At 38.6% G+C, this 16,580-nt stretch overlaps 1 protein-coding gene across 1 annotated transcript; it reads right to left on the bottom strand.

Moving 5' to 3' along the window:
* Nucleotides 1-6,385: 6,385 nt before the first annotated feature.
* On the bottom strand, nt 6,386-15,518 carry dcun1d1 (DCN1, defective in cullin neddylation 1, domain containing 1 (S. cerevisiae)). The gene is made up of 7 exons (XM_077202706.1): nt 15,422-15,518; nt 14,549-14,762; nt 13,490-13,658; nt 13,267-13,397; nt 13,094-13,176; nt 12,304-12,400; nt 6,386-7,228 (listed from the first exon to the last, which is right to left on the bottom strand). The coding sequence occupies exons 1-7, from the start codon at nt 15,497-15,499 to the stop codon at nt 7,152-7,154; spliced, it is 849 nt and encodes a 282-aa protein (XP_077058821.1). The 5' UTR covers nt 15,500-15,518; the 3' UTR covers nt 6,386-7,151.
* Nucleotides 15,519-16,580: the final 1,062 nt, after the last annotated feature.

Genomic DNA, 16,580 nt, shown 5'->3' with positions numbered 1-16,580 from the left:
CTATAGATCTGCCGCATTCATCCTACAGGTGACGCCAAACTCTCCTCTATCGATAACTAATACAGCAGCATTGATATTTTAATTCTGAATTTGTTTTTTGTTTTTTATCTCAGGTTAAGTTTTGAAATCTTGTTTCCGCCACGGAATAAAGAAATAAAAGATAATTGTACATTTGTATCTCACAACTTTGTTTCCTCAGAATTGTGAGATTTAAAATCGCAGCCAGCTCTAAAGTCTGAATTTCGGACTATAAACTCGCAATTGCGAGAAAAAAAGTCAGAAAGGTGGAAAGGTCAGAATTACCTTTTTTTTTTTTATGCAATGATGGAAAAGAGCTTCCATATTTACTCGCAATTCTGACATCGGTGCGTTTTTTGTCCCCAGTAAAGACTTAAAATGTTGAACAATATAAATTTTAAACCCGTGTTATTTATTAATAACACAATTTGAGCTCAATGCGTTTAGTTGATAAAAAATATATAACTTGAAATGTTATACTGCATGAACCACCACATATTATGCCCCCAGCTGTGTATCCCATTTTCATGATAGCCTACAACACAAAGAAAAGGCAGAAAAGAAAGAAATGGTATCAGCGAGGATTTTCAGTCCGAATTTAGACCGTAGGCTACCATCTGAGACAGCTCTTACAGTCACAAATGGTTTGCTCTTATCCGATCTATCTCTGATAAGTGCTATTCGATCTTAGTGCTGCATTTGAATTGACCACAACATTATATTAAATAGATTTGAAAACTATGTTGACATTAGTGTGATTGCAGGGTTTAAATCATAGCCTACTTATCTGACCGTTATCAGTTTGTAGCAGTAGTCTAAATGAGATGTCTTATCAATCAAAAGTTCGGTATGGCGTACCACAAGGCTCAGCCATGGACTGTTGCTGGTCACTCTGTACATGCTACCCTTAGGAGATATCATTAAGAAGCATGGCATTAGTTTTCACTGTTATGCTGATGATAGGCCTACTCAGCTCTATATTTCTTCACGCCCTGACGAAACCTACCAATTCACAAAATTAACGGAATGCATAGCTGATATAAAAACTATATGACTAGTAATTTCCTACTACTTACATTTGAAAAAACAGAGATTCTAATTATTGGACAAAAAATCTCCTCACATACTAACTTAGAATACTGTCTAACACTTGTTGGCTGCTCTGTCAAGTCTTCGTCGGTTAGGAAGTATGACCACATTAGCCCGGTTCTGTCAAAGAGTATAGAATTATCAATAGAACGTTCCATTGCAACAAACGCACCCATGCGCAGAACTGCAGTTCCGCCATCTTGGACTGAACGCAACACATTCATTTCATTCATTTTGGCTCCTGCAATGGGTGTGGGGTGTCCCATCCCTGTGCGTTGAGCCGCCCAGATGAACCAGATGTTTGCAGTGCTGACGGTCTTGTGCCAGCTGCTCTGAATCCTCCACAGCAACTCCATGTTGTTGGAGGTCGCCCGCAAGGTCGTCAAGCTATCGGGTGCGGGGTCTACCTCGTGGTCGTCTCCAGCCTGCGGCTCTCGGATCAAACTGGAGAATGGCTCTAGTCGGGTGGTCAGGAGGGAGACGGAGGACATGGCCAAGCCAGCGGGTGCGACGTTGCGCAGCCAGGCAAGATGCTCTGGGCTGGCACGTGCGGGCTCTAAGCACTTGATTGGAAACCCGCTGGGGCCACCTGTTCTTCTCAATGCTCCTGAGGGCCCTGCTATCAAAGCCATCTAATCTTGTAGTCAGTGTCTTATTTAAGGGCCAATTCTCCGTGGCATAAAGCAGGATGGAAAGTACTGCTGAGTTGTAAACCCAGAGCTTTGTCTTGCGTGAGATGGTCTGGTGCCGCCAGAGTGGTTTCCAGAGAGACTGCAGACCTGATGGGCCAGGGCTCTTCTGCGGGTAATCTCTGGTTTTAGGTCCCCGTTGTCTGTCACTAAGGATCCCAGACACACAAAGTTGCTGACAGGCTCTACAATATCATTGCCAAACCGCAGGGAAGTTGGATGCGGTCCACCACCGACATACATGAACTTGTTTTTTGTCCAGCTCACCTGAAGGCCAAGCTTCTCAGCCTCTTCACTGTATATGCCCAGAGCGTCTCTCAACTAGCTGTAGGACGTGCTGAGCAGGATGGTGTTGTCAGCGTACTCCTGGTCAGTCAGGTGGTAACTGCCGAAGGACACTCCGGGGACCCACTCACAAACCCTAGACATCAGATGGTCAATGATGCAGTTGAAGAGGTCAGGAGCAGCCACGCAGCCCTGGCGAACGCCACTGGAGATGGGAACCCAGTCTGAGTCTCTGCCGTTGATACGGACACAGCTCTGAGCGTTGCTATAAAGCAGCTTGAACAGTGCAACGATCTTGGGTGGTGCTCCAAGGGCGTGTAGGATACTCCACAGTGAAGTGTGGCGAACGGTGTCAAAGGCAGCCTTCAGATCTATGTCACATCAGAACCTGATGTAAAGATGGCGATCTTTATGGAATTCATAGGTCTTATCTATCAGCAAGCGAACGGCGGAGATTTGGTCTGTTGTGGAGCGGTTAGGCATGAAGCCAGCCTGCTGGGGACGGCGGCTGCTTCTGATGGCTGGGAGAGCACGAGTGAGCAAGATCCTGGTAAAGAGTTTGCCGGGGATGGAGAGCAGGGTAATGCTTCTGTGGTTGCCGAAAAATAGCCTGTCACCTTTACGTTTCCAGAAGGGCAAGATGACTCCTCTGGTCCAGTCGCTGGGAAGCCTCTCTGTCTCCCACACCTCATTGAATATGTGGGTAAGCCACTTGACGATGGTTTCACCCCCGGATTTTAGCATCTCAGCGGTTATTGCACAGATGCCGGGGGCTTTCTTGTTGTTACGTTTTTCCAGAGCGGCTCTGACTTCCTCAGGTGTGACAGGGTCTGTATTGCAGACAGCACTAAGGGCTGCAGCATTAGCGGTCGATAAGATGGCGGTATCAGCAGGGGAGGTAGTGTGCTGCAGAAGGAGGCTGAAGTGCTCTTTCCAGCGTTTGAGGAAACGAACGCAACACAGCTGTCATAGAATTGAACAATACCGGTTCCAATTCAAAACTGGTTAAGGGAACTGAATAGTAGTTTCTAGTTTATGGATCGGTTTATAATTAAACAATTTCGTCATAGAGCATGAAGCTGTCAAATAGGATATTTATTTACCCCAATAAATTTTGGGGATAACTCCCGTTTTCATGCACAGCACAATTTTACAACACCAGTAACAACAGCCCATGTTTCTCATGAAATGATTGACAAAGAAATTCCTTGAAAAAGCCAAAACACAATGAACAGTGAGTAGGTGAAAGGGACGACACATTAGTCAAGAGAGAATATTTAATAGTAATAGAACTAGATAATCACAAAATGAACAGTAATAAAATGGATTATGGTAAGTAGATCACCACGTCATTTCTGCCTGCATTACACACCACAAATCAAACATTGTGCAAGTAAAGTGCACACATTTACTACAAATAGAATGTCAATGGTAAGTATATTAGCTGTTCTATATGTTTTAGTCTTTAGTTTTATTATAATTCAATTTATCTTGACTGATAAAAACTTTGTACAACACATGTTACATTTGATACAAAAAGAGAGATTTAATGTACAGAATTACAGATGACTTAGCTTTAAAAATTGTCGGTTGCACTTCTGTTTGAGCTGTGAGAGTTGTCGATTTTGTGTCTGTAATATATGATGGATTCTGACTCTATTGAATAGTTTCACCAAGTATACCAGAGTGTTTTTGCACTTTTCCTTGTCACACACAACTTCCCTGCACTCACTGTTGTACACCTCCATGCCGCTATTTACGTATGTACGTACGCTGCTCACTTTAACGTTAATAAAAACCTTTTCTACTTAACCTCTCTGGATCTTTGGGGAATCTATGAAATGCTAGTTGATTGGTTGTACACCTGGTAGTTGTTGCGATTGATGGCAGAACACTGTTTTCTTTGTTTCCAATTATTTCCAGACATAATGTTGTACAGTTGTGCTAACTAACGGTAAAACCGTTGGTTCAGTCCAAAATGGCAACGACGCCATCTAGCGATTGTTGTCAAAACTGCAACGGAGTTTCGCCTCTTTGTACTTCTATACTCTTTGGTTTTGTCAACACAGCATTGGCTCCCTATTTAACATCGTATAAATTTTAAAATATTACTGATAACTTACAAAACACTAAATGGCTTAGCTCCCCAATACTTGAGCGAGCTCTTAACGCATTATAGTCCGTCACATCTATTGCGATCGCAAACTTCCGACCAGTTAATAATACCTAGTATATCAAAATCGACTGCTGCAGTAGATCCTTTTCCTATTCAGCACCAAAACTTTGAAACAGTCTTCCTAACATTGTCCGGGAAGCAGACACACTCTTGTCAGTTCAAATCTAGACTAAAAACACATCTCTTTGACCTAGCATACACATGACACCTTATAGACCTCTATAATTCAATGTTAGGCTGCGTAGATTAGGTCAGGCGGAACCGGGAACACTTCCCATAAATCCTGAGGATGATGTCTATGCTAATATTAGTCTCTCTCTTTATCCCGAGGTTTACCGCAGTCCGCCGGATCCAGGCCGTATCCGGATCTGACGAAGGACCTGCGCTTGGACACGACGACAACGCAGTCCTGAAGTGTCAACTAGTCTCTCCCCTGTGAAGGCCTCCTTCCCTTTACCTCTGCACAGATAAAACGTTGTCGGGATAATTCCGGTTCACGTGGCTACGCAGGAGCAATAAAAAATTCTCTATTATACAATTTTCAAGGCTTGTACCTTAACCTATTTCATGGTTTACGTTCTCGAGCCACCAGGAACTGTTTTGTGCAAATGAGCGGCCGGATCGCATTAAGGGTTTTCTGTTAAAACGTTGTCGTTGTTAGCGGCCCCTAATTTAATAACTAATGATCGTTGCAATGGAAGTGAATCAATCAAAACTAACTTTAGCTAGACAATAACTTTATTCTAGAGCTGCTGTAAAGCCAAAACAATCTCTGTTACTTTAATTTCCTATTATCAAAGCTGCTTTGAAACAATCTATATTGTTTAAAGCGCTATATAAATGAAGGTGACTTGATTTGACTTACTTTACATGATTTCTTCCTAATTGCTTTACATGGTTACATGGTTGGGTTTATCAGTAATGATTCTCTTTAATGTATAATTTTTCTTTCAATTATTACATTTATTTTAACAATTATAATTGAGGTTTTTAGATTGTACTTCATTTATTGACCACCCTGTAGTTTTTAACTACTGAAAGTTGTACAAATTAAATGGCATCATATAATAAAGCAGTCATCACTTCTTTGGAGGTAAAACAACTTGGGCAAGTTAGAGATACTTGATTATTTTAACTGTCTATTTTTTTTTAACCAATTTTATCTTTCAAATTTGAAATGGTCAGCCTTAGTACGTCCACCCCTTTAATGGAAATATGAAAAGGTTAGTGGAAAAATCCTATTTTTAAAATTACAGTTTTAAAGACCATGCACTTCTTTATTAGACAGCCTAAACCTTATATGTTAGCTTCTTTTTGCTTAGACATGGTGCAGTGGCTGATTTTATGTCAGAATGTCCACTGTTAGTGTCCACCCTGTTATACCTGAAGAGCTAACTCAGTGGACACTGTGATACTGATTGTGAAAGTCATTTGTTTAAAGTTGAAGTAGTGCATTTAAAGTTTGTTAAAAGTAGTGCATTAAAATGACATATTCATTGTCATTTAAGTGAAATTACTGAACTTAAATATACGAGCTTGATAAAAATGATCATTCTAGAAGAAAATTTCATATTCTCTTCATATTGTTTCCCATCTAAATCCAGTCCAAAATAAGAAAAAAAATTAACTGGTTGTATGCGACAGATTGGAAACCATCCATCCATCCTTTCTTTATACCACTTGTCCACCTGTTATTATTTTAATCACCCTGTTATCAGTTTAACAATCAATAATTTCAGAAAGTCAGCAAATAATTCAGTGACAATGAATGAGTATCCAAAATGTAGTAAAAAGAAATAAAAAAAGCATTTTTGCATTTTATATCCCCTATTTTTAAAAACTGTTTGATTTTCTACATTTTATGATGTCCAAGAGGCACCAAATACCAGGAATGACCCAGTTATAAAGTCCAATTCTGAAGATTTTTTAAACTTTATAACACGCAGTTGCGAGTTTATATCATGCAATTCTGAAAAAAGTCAGAATGGCAAGATAAAAAGTAAACAAAATGAGTGTCAAAATGAGTGAATGATGAGTTTTTTTAAAGAACTATCTCTAAGCAGTTCAAGGAACGTTAAAGGAAGTTAGGTTGTGTAAAAACATTCGCTGACAACCACACAAAAAAAAATATTTTCAAGGCCATCTGACTTTATTCATGAACTATAACCTGATTTTATTGTATGGATTATGTGACTTATCAAAGTGCTGAATGAACTGCAAACTGCTAACAGCATATCAATACATCAAATGGAGTCATTAATCAAGAGCAACTGAGGTAATCTTAAAATTAATATTATTTCTAGGTTTGTAAAATATAATATTCTCAGTTATTATGACCTATCGATTTAATCAAAACCAATCAAGCAAAGTGAAGTCACTGTCTGGATATCAACAGAAAATCACAATAAAACACAAAAACAAAGCAAATGTGACTGGCTCTCAAGACACCAGCTACTCTGTTTTATAAAAAATAGAGAGAGAACAATCAAAGAACGTTAACGTATAATTTTAATAAAAACCAGATGGAAAGAAACAAACATTCAAAGCAAGAATGCACGTGGAGTATTAAAATTAAGATTTTTGACTTTTCCTAACTGTATCTGTGACAGCTTGTTTTCGACAAACTGCTTCATCTGGATGAGACTGCTGAAGTCCCAGAGATTGAATAAGATCCTGTATGAAGTCGAAACAAAACAACAAAAATGGCCCCAAAAGATAAAAGCCCAAACCACCATTAACTGAAGACTGAAGAGAAAAGATGCCTTTAATGTCTCTGGTTTGTATAAATGTCTCAGTCCTGAGGGCTTGGAAAAGGCAATGCAAATCTCAGTTCAATCCTCTGCAGAAGCTGTTTGTTTTCTGTGAGGTCCAGGCGGCCCTCAGAAGGAATGTACTTATACAGCTGTGCTTTTGGTGCCAATGTACGGTCGCGCAAACTCCACAAAATCATCAATAAGAACTGGCCATGCTCCTAAAAAAATGGGAAAAATCAGACATACCATTAATAGGAGATTAATTTTCATTTGAATTTTACTCATGATTAAGATTTGGATTAAAAGAAGCCATAATCATAACACTTTGTCCCCTGGTTTCACAGACAAAAATTTAAATTCTGTCATTATTTACTTAACCTCATGTCGTTCCAAACCCGTAAGACTTTCGTTCGTTTTCGAAACACGAACAAAGATATGTTTAATAAAATATGAGAGCTTTCAGTCCCTTCATTGGCAGTCTACGCAACTAACACTTTGACGCTTCAGAAAGTTCATAAACAGATCATGAAACTAATCCATATGAATTGAGCGGTTTAGCCAAATTTTCTGATGAGACGATCACTTTATATGATGAACAGATCAGACCCGTCGCTATGGGCGGGCCATAGGGGGCTGGGCCCGCCCCAAAAAATGCTTGTGCCCCCCCCCCACTTGAGGCACAGATAATTTAATTTTAATTTAATTTTAATATTTTCATAGTTGCTAATTTTGTGTTGCATTAATGTTGCATTCTTTATCATTAAAATATTAAAAATATAAAGAAACAATGGTGTGATTTAGTTTGATTGATGGGAATCTACACTGCAACAGATTATAACGGCCTTACAAAAGAACGGTAGGCTACGTACGTGACATACAACTAAGCCCCTCTACAGTTACTGCGCATTTTTGAAAGCTGTTTCAAAACGAGTTTTCGCCGGCTTACTCGCTTCAGTTCCTTCCGAGTGGAATGATACTTTGATGAGGTTCTGCTCGGAGAAACGCTTCCTCCCGCTGTACTGGGACTGGACAGAGGATAGCGCTGCCTCCACTCAAAGTATCTGTGCGAGTGTGTGTGTCATGGCAATGCATATCCCTCTGTTGACTGCTTTAAAATGCAATGTTGGAGAGATGCTTCTAGTGTTACATCTAATATGTTGTGTAGTCAAGTGTTTTATGGATATTCATAACATTGCTTCTGTGTAATGTGGTGTAGGCTAGGCTACCTGGTCATATTGCTGTTGGTTATATGTTTAACGTGATGATTACGTGCTGCGCGACTAGAGTTGATTATTAAATAAGTTATACATACTGTAGTAGGCTAATAATAATTGTGCCCCCCCATACATTTCATATGCCCCCCTTAAGACTGAGGTCTGCCGACGGGTCTGGAACAGATTGAGTTTAGGCTTGTATTCACATATAAACATTGATCAGCGAACATATACAGAAGCTCAACCGAAACTGCTTGACGTGCAAAAACAAACCTCTTTCTGAAGCTCAAACGTGCTGCGTAACACAAGAATGAACCTCATTGGTTCTTGCTGAAGCTCAAACGTGCTGCGTAACACAAGAATGAACCTCATTGGTTCTTGCTGAAGCTCAAACGTGCTGCGTAACACAAGAATGAACCTCATTGGTTCTTGCTGAAGCAGAAACATGCTGTGTAACACAAGAATGAACCTCATTGGTTCTTGCAGAAGCTCAAACGTGCCGAGTAACACAAGAATGAACCTCATTGGTTCTTGCTGAAGCTCAAACGTGCTGCGTAACACAAGAATGAACCTCATTGGTTCTTGCTGAAGCAGAAACGTGCTGCGTAACACAAGAATGAACCTCATTGGTTCTTGCAGAAAATCAAACGTGCCGAGTAACAAGAATAAACCTCATTGGTTCTTGCAGAAGCACAAACGTGCTGTGTAACAAGAATAAACCTCATTGGTTCTTACAGAAGCACAAACGTGCTGCGTAACACAAGAATGAACCTCATTGGTTCTTGCAGAAGCTCAAACGTGCCGAGTAACACAAGAATAAACCTCATTGGTTCTTGCAGAAGCACAAACGTGCTGTGTAACAAGAATAAACCTCATTGGTTCTTACAGAAGCTCAAACGTGCTGCGTAACACAAGAATGAACCTCATTGGTTCTTGCTGAAGCTCAAACGTGCTGCGTAACACAAGAATGAACCTCATTGGTTCTTGCTGAAGCTCAAACGTGCTGCGTAACACAAGAATGAACCTCATTGGTTCTTGCTGAAGCTCAAACGTGCTGCGTAACACAAGAATGAACCTCATTGGTTCTTGCTGAAGCAGAAACATGCTGTGTAACACAAGAATGAACCTCATTGGTTCTTGCAGAAGCTCAAACGTGCCGAGTAACACAAGAATGAACCTCATTGGTTCTTGCTGAAGCTCAAACGTGCTGCGTAACACAAGAATGAACCTCATTGGTTCTTGCTGAAGCAGAAACGTGCTGCGTAACACAAGAATGAACCTCATTGGTTCTTGCAGAAAATCAAACGTGCCGAGTAACACAAGAATAAACCTCATTGGTTCTTGCAGAAGCACAAACGTGCTGTGTAACAAGAATAAACCTCATTGGTTCTTACAGAAGCACAAACGTGCTGCGTAACACAAGAATGAACCTCATTGGTTCTTGCAGAAGCTCAAACGTGCCGAGTAACACAAGAATAAACCTCATTGGTTCTTGCAGAAGCACAAACGTGCTGTGTAACACAATAATGAACCTTGTTGGTTCTTGCAGAAGCTCAAACGTGCTGCGTAACACAAGAATGAACCTCATTGGTTCTTGCTGAAGCAGAAACATGCTGCGTAACACAAGAATGAACCTCATTGGTTCTTGCAGAAGCTCAAACGTGCTGAGTAACACAAGAATAAACCTCATTGGTTCTTGCAGAAGCACAAACGTGCTGCGTAACACAAGAATGAACCTCATTGGTTCTTGCAGAAGCACAAACGTGCTGTGTAACAAGAATAAACCTCATTGGTTCTTGCAGAAGCTCAAACGTGCCGAGTAACACAAGAATAAACCTCATTGGTTCTTGCAGAAGCACAAACGTGCTGCGTAACACAAGAATGAACCTCATTGGTTCTTGCAGAAGCTCAAACGTGCTGCGTAACACAAGAATAAACCTCATTGGTTCTTGCAGAAGCACAAACGTGCTGCGTAACACAATAATGAACCTTGTTGGTTGTTGCAGAAGCACAAACGTGCTGTGTAACACAAGAATGAACCTCGTTGGTTCTTGCAGAAGCTCAAACGTGCTGCGTATCACAAGAATGAACCTCATTGGTTCTTGCTGAAGCAGAAACATGCTGCGTAACACAAGAATGAACCTCATTGGTTCTTGCAGAAGCTCAAACGTGCTGAGTAACACAAGAATAAACCTCATTGGTTCTTGCAGCAGCACAAACGTGCTGCGTAACACAAGAATGAACCTCCTTGGTTCTTGCAGAAGCACAAACGTGCTGTGTAACAAGAATAAACCTCATTGGTTCTTGCAGAAGCTCAAACGTGCCGAGTAACACAAGAATAAACCTCATTGGTTCTTGCAGAAGCACAAACGTGCTGCGTAACACAAGAATGAACCTCATTGGTTCTTGCAGAAGCTCAAACGTGCCGAGTAACACAAGAATAAACCTCATTGGTTCTTGCAGAAGCACAAACGTGCTGTGTAACACAATAATGAGCCTTGTTGGTTCTTGCAGAAGCACAAACGTGCTGTGTAACACAAGAATGAACCTCGTTGGTTCTTGCAGAAGCTCAAACGTGCTGCGTATCACAAGAATGAACCTCATTGGTTCTTGCAGAAGCGCAAACGTGCTGCGTAACACAAGAATGAACCTCATTGGTTCTTGCTGAAGCAGAAACATGCTGCGTAACATGAGAATGAACCTCGTTGGTTCTTGCAGAAGCTCAAACGTGCTGCGTAACGCGAGAATGAACCTTGTTGGTTCTTGCTGAAGCAGAAACATGCTGCGTAACATGAGAATGAACCTCGTTGGTTCTTGCAGAAGCTCAAACGTGCTGCGTAACGCGAGAATGAACCTTGTTGGTTCTTGCTGAAGCTCAAACTTGCTGCGTAACATGAGAATGAACCTTATTGGTTCTTGATGAAGCTCAAACGTGCTGCGTAACACAAGAATGACCCTCATTGGTTCTTGATGAAGCTCAAACGTGCTGCGTAACACAAGAATGACCCTCATTGGTTCTTGATGAAGCTCAAACGTGCTGCGTAACACAAGAATGACCCTCATTGGTTCTTGATGAAGCTCAAACGTGCTGCGTAACACGAGAATGAACCTTGTTGGTTCTTGCAGAATCTCAAACGTGTTGCGCAACACGAGAATGAACCTCATTGGTTCTTGCAGAATCTCAAACGTGCTGCGCAACACGAGAATGAACCTTGTTGGTTCTTGCAGAAGCGCAAACGTGCTGCGTAACACGAGAATTAACCTCATTGGTTCTTGCAGAAGCTCAAACGTGCTGCGTAACACAAGAATGAACCTCATTGGTTCTTGCAGAAGCTCAAACGTGCTGCGTAACACAAGAATTAACCTCATTGGTTCTTGCAGAAGCTCAAACGTGCTGCGTAACACGAGAATTAACCTCATTGGTTCTTGCAGAAGCTCAAACGTGCTGCGTAACACGAGAATGAACCTCATTGGTTCTTGCAGAATCTCAAACGTGTTGCGCAACACGAGAATGAACCTTGTTGGTTCTTGCAGAAGCTCAAACGTGCTGCGTAACACAAGAATGAACCTCATTGGTTCTTGCAGAAGCGCAAACGTGCTGCGTAACACAAGAATTGACTTAATTTGTTCTTGATGAAGCTCAAACATGCTGCGTAACACAAGAATGAACCTCATTGGTTTTTGCTGAAGCTCAAACGTGCTGCGTAACACAAGAATGAACCTCATTGGTTCTTGATGAAGCTCAAACGTGCTACGTGACACGAGAATGAACCTCATTAGTTCTTGCAGATGCTCAAAAGTGGAATAACATTTGACTATCCCTCTAAGCCTAGTCCCAGACTAAAATGCATATTTATAATACTTAAAATATGACAGTGCAATTGTTTTGCCTCAAGATGGACACCAGTAATGTTTTTTCTAAGGCACGTTTATAAAAGCTACTTAAATGTCCTCACTGAACTAAGGCCTAATCCTGGTTTAATCTAAGCCCTGTCTGTGAAACCATGGCTGAGAATGTTAACTAGTTATCTAAACAAAAGAAAGCAGAGATTAAATTAGACAAAAAAGTTCCAACTAACCCTCCTCATCATAGTTTGACATATCGTCTGTGATCATCGTGCTGAAATCCAACAAAAGGTTCCATGTGTCTTTGGGAATGGATCGCTTATGATGCTCCTGCAAATGGAAAAGCAAACCACACAAAGAGTTATCATACAGTTTTTAATGATTAAACACATTTTTTTTTTCCTAGTAAAGGCTGGAATACACTACACAAATTCTGCCCAGATCATTGCCCCAATTTTCAGTCTTAGCAAGTCTGTCAATATTTGGCAGTCAAGATTTGGGAAGATTTCACAGAAAAAACCCTAGTGTATGCTGGGCACAAACTCCAACTTTTTTTTATCTTCAGACTATACATATTGTTTCGAATTGTCTTGTGTCTCCTAGCAATGTAGCGCATGTTTCGTGAGTTTGTTGTGTTGGGAACGACCTGAAAGTATGGTAGTGTGTGATCCTCTGTCATTTAGTGTATAGTTTTTAGTTTTTCTCCGTTATCTTTTTAAATCTGCAAGTGTTTGATGCCTTATGTTTTAAAATCTGTTCAGATTAAAAAAGTTGAGTACTGTATTCTAGCCTTTAGACACAATCACAGATTAAACTTTTTTTGTCTAACAATGAATGAATCAATAAATCAAGGTATAATTAAGGAATGTCGTTATTGAAATATCATAATGAAGATCATTGTTGTGATTTTAGTGCAAGACTATTATTTTTTATTTTTTTTAGTTTGGTGATGTCAGTGGGGCAAAAAATACACATTTCAGGTTTATAAAGTCAACTTACAGCCAGGAACAGAATGATACTCACCAATAAAAATTTGTTCCATAGATCTAGAAATTTAAAACGCCCAGCCAATATTAAATTCCAGTATGCAATTGCCATTTCTAGGTCTAGAGAAAAACAAAACAATAAAACTGAAAAAACACTAGATAACTATACAAAAAATTAAAGTAACAAATGAGAATGAACCTAAAACATGCCTAAGCCCTTTTGTCCTGGATTCTTAGCAAAGTTGAATGTGAACTGATAGAAGTCTTTAAATTTCCCTTGGTCCTTCAACTCTTGCTCCATCCTAGGCAGCTGTGCTTTGAGTTTCTCTATGCTGTCACACCTTGAGAAGACAATGAAAAAGTCAATTGATGCAGTGAATGGTAAAAATTATTAGTTTATTTAAAGAGCGCTGATGTGATTTAAAAAAAATACCCTTGCTCAGCCATTCCCTCCATGAATTCTTGTTTGGAGAACTCGCATTGTGTTGCTGCCCGAAACTTCCAAGCGATTAGCAGTACACTTATACTGGCTGGATCAAGTCCCAAGTCATCACAGAACTGCTGGATTCCATCTATACCGATCTTGTTGTCATCTTGAGGGTCTGTACAAATGAATACAAGATTAAATACAATACCAGATTTACACACAAACACACAAACACACAAACACACACACACACACACACACACACACACACACACACACACACACACAAACACACACACACACAAACACACACACACAACCAGTCAAAAGTTTGAAAACATTATGGTCTTGTAATTTTTTTTAAAGTCTCTTAAATTAAATTAACTGGTTTATGTTGTAAGATATTAAAATGTAATTTATACCGTCATCAAAGCCGAATTTTCAGCACCATTACTCCAGTCTTCACTGTTACATGATCCTTCTGAGATCATTTCTTATTACTATCAATGTTTTTTTTGTTGCATATTATATATATATATATTTATTTATTTATTTATTTATTTATTTATATATTAAGTAAGACTTTTTTTAAATCAGTTTTATTCAGCAAAGGCTCATATAATTTATAAAAAATTACAGTAAAGACATTCATGAAATCAATAGTTGTTACAAAAAAATATTTGAAATAAATCCTGTTCTTTTGAGCTTTCTATTCATCAAAGAACACTGAAAAAAATCAGTTTACACAAAAATATTAAGCAGCAAAGCTGTGTTTAATATTGACAATAATAAGAAATGTTTCTTGATCATCAAATCAGCATATTAGAATGATTTCTGAAAGATCATGTAATACTGAAGTGTGAAGACTGAAAAATCCAGCTTTGACATTGCAGGAATAAATTACATTTAAAAATAAATTACAACAGAAACCATTTAATTTAAATTGTAATAATATTTCACAGTATTACTGTTTTCACTGTATTTTTAACCAAATAAATGCAGCCTTGGTGATATTAAGAGGCTGTATTCAAAAACATATATATGAATGTTCTGCTAAATTCTTACCTCTGTACCGATTGTAGAGCTGTTCTAACTTTTTCCGGTCTAATGTTCCCTTTAGATTCTGTACGTAGAGGTCAGGATTTTGGAAAAAGTTGTCTGTAGCAACGTCTAGTTTCCAATCATTTTGAGACAAACAATTCAAAGCTGTTTTCTCATTTGACTGGGTAAAGATCATGAACTGGCGAACTTTATCCTTCTGAGAGGATTTCAGCTTGTTCTGTAATAGGGGTAGAGGAGAAGCATAAATGTAGATTCAGTTAGTTAGATATTGTATATTAACAGTGACTAAAACAGCTGCATATCCTTGTGTACAAACACAGTCAGAATCAATGTCACAATGGCATATGGATCACACATGGCTTATCTTCCCTTACAATTCTATATTTAATCGAGGGTATAGAAATAATTTATTTGCTCTACTGACAAGTGTATATAAATGCACACACACACACACACACACACACACACACACACATATAACAAAAACACTTCCACGAAAACGCCTGTCTGCTTAACTGCTTTTAAGCAGAATTCCACACTGTTTGCACAAGGTTTTATAAGCGATTATAAACTAATAATCCTTTACTATGGTCCACTAGCCCGGCTACTCGTTTATTACATGATCTTAACATCCATGTTGTCCAACTGCTTTGACCTCGCTAGCTTCAAAGCTACCTGCTCTGCAGAGCTGTCTAAAAATTAATTCATCAATAAACCAACTCTCCTGCAAGGTACATTTATAGGAATGTCATCGTCAAAATATCATAATAACTAAACGGGATTCGCAACAGCGGCTTATAGGTATTTTGTGACTGTAACGCAAAATAGTAAAATAATAGTTTTTTGATTTTTGTATATTTTTTTTTTTACATTTACCATGTTTGTGATTTCCAGACTCCCTCTTCCGCTATCCCTCTCTACCCTGCAACTACTTCCGCTCATGCGCAGTGACATTTGTACCGCAGTCAGCTGTTCGCCATAGAGACACTGCATTGGGTCAGACACCAAATAACTGCTTTTCATAATCAAAAATCTGCAGAAGTTAAACATAACATCCACCGATGTGAACTGTAACATTATATACAGGCCTAGATGAATAAACAGAATATTTGATATAGTTCTCTAAATAGGCTACTGAACTAAATTCTGAACTTTACGCAACATACTTTTCTTTCTTTCTTTCTTTCTTTCTTTCTTTCTTTCTTTCTTTCTTTCTTTCTTTCTTTCTTTCTTTCTTTCTTTCTTTCCTTTTTGGAGATATCAGAAATATTAGATTAAGTTTTTTGTATTTAAACATTTAAATACATTTGATATTAGTTTAAACTTTAAAATTTTGATTTCCATAGTTGGAAAAGTTATTAAAATTAATTCAATGTAAAAAAGTTAAAAAGAAGTTTTTATAGTGGCTACATATTTCAATGAATATATCTTTGTGAGTGCTTGTGGAAGTTATAAATTTAAATAAGTTGATTCACAAATGCAAATATGACCCATCAATCTATGACAAATGAAGATTTGTAAAAATCTATATCCACTAAATTTTGTGTTTAAATTTTCAGCATTTAAATGTTACTAATTACTGTTTTACAAATAATACAATCTAAATTACCCAAAACATGTTTATCCATATATTTAAATATGGATATGGATAAACATATTTTGGTGAATATAGTTTGTGTTATTTGGAAAACAATACAAATACAAACAATACAAAGTGCAATCTGAGCTAAATAACATTTTTCAAAATAGTGGAGCAATAATTAAAAGTTTTTAATTTTTTAATTTTTGGGGTTTTTTTTGTGATCACATCAAATGAAACCATTGGTTTATGCCCTTTTTCCCCTACTCCTTTGTTTGGTGGAGGTTAAATAATCCCTAAAATGACATGTGAATGAACATTTTCAGCATACAGAGACATTATCAAGTGAAATAAAGGCTATTAAAGTCTGGGTCTAAATTGGGTCTAGTAGTCATTTGTTCTATGCATTTGGAGAGAAAAAAAGAAAAAGGAAAAAAAATAGTACAAAGGGGACTA

This window comes from Siphateles boraxobius, unplaced genomic scaffold (genome assembly GCF_051911475.1).
Source record: "Siphateles boraxobius isolate OS27281-9 unplaced genomic scaffold, OSU_SipBor_1 1, whole genome shotgun sequence".
Classification (NCBI taxonomy): Eukaryota; Metazoa; Chordata; class Actinopteri; order Cypriniformes; family Leuciscidae; genus Siphateles; species Siphateles boraxobius.
The sequence above is the reverse complement of the archived record's forward strand: the minus strand, read 5'-3'. Positions and strand labels throughout refer to the sequence as shown.

Excerpts from the sequence above, each read along its gene's own strand:
- dcun1d1 (XM_077202706.1), bottom strand. The coding sequence starts at position 15,499 with ATGTCACTGCGCATGAGCGGAAGTAGTTGCAGGGTAGAGAGGGATAGC. Across the intron at positions 12,401-13,093 it reads TATGGAACAAATTTTTATTG|GAGCATCATAAGCGATCCAT; the intron begins GTGAGTATCATT and ends TTCCATTTGCAG. Across the intron at positions 7,229-12,303 it reads GTCAAACTATGATGAGGAGG|GAGCATGGCCAGTTCTTATT; the intron begins GTTAGTTGGAAC and ends CCATTTTTTTAG.